Below are 6,000 nucleotides of genomic sequence, written 5' to 3'. Positions count from 1 at the left end.
TGTGTGTGTGTGTGTGTGTGTGTGTGTGTGTGTGTTTGTGTGTGTGTGTGTGTGTGTGTGTGGGCAGCACGTGTTAGGCAGCAGAAGGTCATTTATGAAAATGAATGTTAACAGGGCAAAGTGCTGAAGCCACCGCCATCATTATAATGTGCACAGCTGTGTGTGTGATATCCCTCGTCAGTGAGCTCATTCTTTGTTTCCAGAGAGCTCAGACTGAGAAAGGAACAATATGAGTATCTTTATATGACTGTGCTTTGGTGGACATAGAATATGTTGCACAAAGATAGCAGAGGAGCCACTCCTTGCTTCAAGAAATGAAAACAAATAGGGAACAGTGATGAAGCAGCTGCAGGGAAATCAGTGTGACTACAATACCAGAGACAACACGTTATACCCCTTCTTCTACCGGCTGTCACTGACCTTACTCCTTCAGTGCTACTCTTCTTAAACCCTAAACAAACCTGACCAAATGTGCAGCATCAGTGGGATTAAAGATCTGTTTTAGCCTGGCAGATTAAGTGTACGCCCCGTGTACAGAGGCTGTTGTCCCTGTTGTAGCAGTCGCTGATTCGACTTGTGACCTCGACCTTTGTTGCATGTCTTTCCCGCTCTCTTCTCCTCAAACTTCCTGTTTCTCTTCAGCTCTCCTTACAATACATATAAAAAAGCATAAAATATAACTGTAAAAATCTGTTTGGCTGTTGGACTTTGAGCTGCACAGAGTTGATTGATCTTTTGTGTTAACTTCAGGGTGAGTCAGACTTATTCATTTTAACATTTAACACAAACACAGCTGAGATGATCACCTTCTCTGGATGTGATTTTTAAAGAAGAACCAAAGATACAAGCTGACCTGCTTTAATATAAAGCAATACAGACGATGTCTTTGTGTGGGCGCAGGTGGATTATTACACATTCCAATAACTTCTTCATGGTGAAAGAAATTATACATTTGCTGATTTTAATCTTGAACATTGCCGTGCAAAAAACAAAATTAAAAACTCTGAATGAGAGCCTCTTCATTATTCACTCCAGGCGCTCTCCTGCTGTCGTATTCAGCACGTGTTTTCTGCCTCCTGGACATGTGTCACATGAATAACAAAATAAGAAACAGTGCAGAGTGATTGTATTCGTTTTATTATAAAAGTTCAAAAATCCATATCTTTTTTTTCCTTTCCTTATTTTTAAATCCTCTTTTACTTTGCATGAAATCAAGCCAATATAAAATATTATAGTGTCATATTAAAACTGTAAACCTAAATTGTTCTTTTGCGGTCAACGTATGTCACAATGAGGTCAAAGCTTAGCAGAATAAAAGGTGAAGCGAGCTCGTAACAAAATGTCCCAAAATGAGGACGTTAGAGCAGTCTTCTCTTTATACTGATGGTGTGTGGTCAGGTCGTGACACAGAGACACAGAGTCGTGGTGTTGTGTATGACTCCATGTGTGTAATGTTTACCTGTTGATCTGGTGATGAACCAGCTCAGGGACCAAAACTTGAACACTAATATGATGAAGAGGCATCTTTTACAGCTAATGTGTCTCTGCACAAATGTGTTGTTTTTTTGTCCTCTCGCTCTGTGCTGACACATCCCTCACAGACACAGATATCTGACATGCTGTCCTCTGGGACGACAAGTTGCCTTCTTCTTCTGATGATGCTGCGTTTTGGGAGCTCTGTACATTCAGCACATTTCTTCAGTGTTTCTGACGTTTCTCTCTTCTTCTTCTCCTGCAGAACGTGTTGGCGAAGGCGTTGTATGACAACGTGGCAGAGTCCCCGGACGAGCTCTCGTTCCGTAAAGGTGACATCATGACTGTGTTGGAGCGCGACACGCAGGGACTGGACGGCTGGTGGCTCTGCTCCCTTCATGGTCGCCAAGGCATCGTCCCCGGAAACCGTCTGAAGATCCTGGTTGGCATGTACGACAACAAGCAGCAGGCCGTGCCCTCCACGCCAGACCCAACTTCTTCCTGTCCACCCCCCCAGCTACAGAGACCCCTCCCCCCTCAGAGCGCTTACTCCAAACCCTCACCCGCTCCATCGTCCATCGCCACCTCCTCCTCTGGGTTTGTCAAGCCCCTCCCCTCAGCGCAGTACACGTCTATGCACTCTGCTTACTCCAACCCAAGCCCCGCCCAGACCAACCCAGACTCCATCTACATGATGCCCCCCTCCCACGGCCCCAAACCAAGTCCTCAGAGCCTGTACCAGATCCCCTCTGGTCCCATCGGACCCCCTCCAAAGGCCCAGCTCCCCAGTAAGGGCCTGGGTCTGACCCAGAGACAGTACACTCTGCCTGGGCAGGACATCTACCAGGTACCTCCCTCTTTAGGCTCGGGGCTCGGCTCCGGAGCCCCTGCAGGGGGGACTGGATCTGGGCAGGATGTGTACCAGGTGCCCCCTTCCTGGGACAGCAGCAGCAAGCCACTGGGCAAGGTAAGGAAGGAGAGAATACATCGAGTGAAGAAAGATTGCTGCATGGATGAAAGTTTTCTGTGTACATGAACAGAAAAAGAAGGAAAGGATGAACCAAAAATCCATGTACAACAGACAACAGAAATGGTCATATTTGCCTAGCTTAAGTTGATGGTTTTGTTTCACACAAACACACTTCCTGCTTGTGTTACTGGTTTCATTTTCTGGTGTGCGTGTAGTTTCTTTGGTCAAAACAATTACTAAAGGTTTGTCTTTGTGAAGTTTGACTAAGTATGCACATATTTGACTTCAGTGTCAGTAAATCAGTCAGTCTCATGTTGTTGTGCATTTCTGCCCGTGAGCTCTAACCAGGTCTGAACATCCAAGACCTAACTTCAAACCGTTTTAACTGGCTAACATGATGATGACATCATCGTGTCATCAACGTACTTTTGATAAATTATTCACCTTAGTCTGAAAGGAGGACAGAAATGGTTATTGTGATGGTGATTCTTCCAAGTAATCCTCCAGCGGTGGTAAATCCCATCTTTGCAGACCTCTGGTTGCTGATGTAGTTGATTGATACCTGACTGATGGCGGTGACAGTAAGAGCTGGATAGCTGACAGTGAGCAGCTGACTGTCTTGTGAGGAATAGTGAGTTTTCATCTTGCTGTTTTCCATTGGTCACTATTTTCTACTTTCGCTGCAATAAGAACAAGATGTGACTTAAAACCTGCAGTGAATACCTGTGTGAAATTAGGTCAAAACAGACATTTCATCAATGTGTGGAATTTAGCATTTAGCTAAACAGAAATGTAATATAATGTTCATAAGTGTTTAAATCAATGTTTAATCACCTGAATATAAAACTTATTTTGTTTTTGTTAACTCCATGGAGGTTGCCATCTTGCACCGCCATGTTTCTACAGCAGCACAGAGCGGACAAACTAATGACAGACATGTTTTTTTATTTAGAGAGTGGCCTAATGAAATGCACCATTTGAGCCTCTGTGAAGTAGTCCTCAACTCTCAACTTTTAAGGCTGTGCTCAACTACCAGATGAGGAGCTACACATCCGCACAGAAACTGCACATTTCCTATTGCAATGACAGTCTTCACGCAGGATCACAGTTTAAACATTTATCACTCTGATAGCCCTCCAAAAACAGACTCTGCTTTATATACCAGTGTGACTTATATTGAATGGTTTATGATCTAAAGTTTCTGAGCCTTTATTAAACACTTGTTTATGTCCGCTAGATGTGAGCGGCATGTCGTGCACCACGTTTTATTGAGCTTTTCGCTAGCTATAGGCCACAGAAAATCCCTGAGCTTCTTAAACAGATCAGTTTTTTTAACCTGCTCAGGATTGGTTGGCACTTCTTTGCAGCTCTTGTTTCATGAACTCATGCAGAAACAAAATGCATATTTATCACCGTTTAAACTATTTATCATTTTCCTCATTAGGAAGCAACTGACTGCTATCGTTAGCTGTTGTTTTAGCTAACAGGTTCTCCGATATGTTGAGAAACCTTGAATGTCTCTCTTAATTTCCTCTCTTCAGATCCTTTCCGGTTCTGAAGTATCATAAATCCAGGAAATTACCCAAAGCAGGAAGCTCTGCGAAATTCAGTTGAGATCTGAAACACCCGAATGACATGAATATGACGTTTAATAACCAGGTTTTCAGCTGCCAACAGGGAACAAAAGGCTGGTATGTAAATAAGATGGATTAACTGATTATTTGTAAAGATGCTGCCCATGCATACCTGTGCATCAGGTATGTGTGACACTTTCTCTCTGTGTCTGGTTCCCATTTCGTTCAGCTTTTCTTGAGTTCTGGAAGTGAAACTAAAATATCTGTTTCTTTAGATTACACAAGCAACTGAGGCCTGAACTCAGTCTAAAGACCAACATGTTAAAAACCATCAGAGTTATGGAAAGAGGTGCATGTTTGTGTTCATTATTCAGCCTGTCGCTTTAATCAGTGCTGTAGAGACAGATAAAGAAGTAAAAAGGTAGATGGTTCCAGCTTGTAAACGTGGAAAAACTGCTGAATAAATTGTCCTGAAGATAAAGTCCCACAGTGGCTCTTTTACCTTAATGAGTTTAAGTCTTCACACTCCACGTCACAGCTCCGCGCTGCACCCAAACAACTTGCTGAACAGAGGAGACAGAAAACACAGAGATGAATACTAAACAGCTGAGAGACAGAGAGAGGAGGAGGAGAGAGGAGACAGCAGGGACGACGAAGGAAGGATAAACAGTGCACTGTGTGTGTGTGTGAGTGTGTATTCGAGTGTGTCGACCAGGACCAGTGAAATAATAAGATAGTTAATAATTCAGCTGTGATCTTGTGGTTGGGTGAGTAAGCTCTTCACTGCAGCAGCAGGTGACAGGCTGAGTGTACTCCGAGGAGGGGAGGACCCTCCAGGCTCGCTGGGTGCACTGAGCCGTGTGTGTGAGCACCACTGTGAGGGTGTGTCTGTGTGCGTGTGTGTGTGTGTGTGTGTGTGTGTGTGTGTGTGTGTGTGTGTGTGTGTGTGTGTGTGTGTGTGTGTGTGTGTGTGTGTGTGTGTGCATTAGTGATGATGTTGATGCTGGGTCCAGCTGCTCCCTCGCTCCCTAACACGTTACCTCATCTGTGTTTCTCTGTCTGAGTCTAACTGCTTCATAATAAATTCATCTGCAGGATCTGAAATGTGACAGCTAATGAAATGCTTCATCATGGAGGCATCATGGGACCCTCCAAACTGAAAGTATAGATCTGAATAGAACTGTTCAGACATTTTTTCGAATACTCCTTTGAATACAGGAGCAGCCATTAGATCACTCTCTTTAAAGTCACCGGACACAAAAACAGTCATTTAAACATGCAGAATGAGCTTCTTACTGCTCTAACACTTCATTTGTTTGTTTATTTTACATGCCAGAGTTACACAATAACTAACCAATCGTGGCATAATCAGACACGCAACTTTTTTTCACTGCTTGTTCTTATACCTTTACTATTTAGAGCAGTGATTCCCAAACAGGGGGGCATGACCCAACGGAAGGGGCAGCAAGACTGGATAAAAACAACGTTCAGTTCTGCACTGCTAGCAAAGCATGGCCGATTCTGTTAAAGGATTACCAGGTTACTGGCAGTGAATCTACAACAAACCTTAAAACTAAAGAAAGAACACGACAAGTCTACCTCGCCCTCGGCTTGACCTCCACCCCCGATCGGCTGCCCACACATCAGATATGTAGGAGTTGCATGATGCAGTGTTACTTTCAGTTTCTCCTTTTGTAAAAGTGTCTCTCAGGTTGATGTCACTCACTTGAGTTGCAGTTTTGTATTTTGTGCAGACACATGTTGATGTGTTTGGTGATGGAGAAGCTTAGAAATACTTCCATGTTTCCAAAGAGGGGTCCTGCAGAGTAGAGTTTGAGAAGCACTGGTTTAGAGAATCTTAAGTATCTTGTGTTTATTCTTTTTTAATAAGTTTATTTTACACAGAGGTGTACAGATATATGAATACAATTGTTATTTTCTGTTACAGATTTTCAAAGAAAATCATCGTCCTCTTTAAAGTCA

The 6,000-nt window shown here is 43.4% G+C and overlaps 1 protein-coding gene across 2 annotated transcripts in view; it reads left to right on the top strand.

Moving 5' to 3' along the window:
- bcar1 (BCAR1 scaffold protein, Cas family member) overlaps positions 1-6,000 on the top strand; it is a 102,134-nt gene that overhangs the window by 74,765 nt on the left and 21,369 nt on the right. For both annotated transcript variants that reach the window (XM_034685506.1, XM_034685503.1), the window contains exon 2: positions 1,739-2,440. In XM_034685506.1, coding sequence (XP_034541397.1) covers positions 1,739-2,440 — 702 coding nt within the window. The remainder of the gene's footprint in view (positions 1-1,738; positions 2,441-6,000) is intronic.

This window comes from Notolabrus celidotus, chromosome 6, assembly GCF_009762535.1.
Source record: "Notolabrus celidotus isolate fNotCel1 chromosome 6, fNotCel1.pri, whole genome shotgun sequence".
NCBI lineage: Eukaryota > Metazoa > Chordata > Actinopteri > Labriformes > Labridae > Notolabrus > Notolabrus celidotus.
The sequence above is the reverse complement of the archived record's forward strand: the minus strand, read 5'-3'. Positions and strand labels throughout refer to the sequence as shown.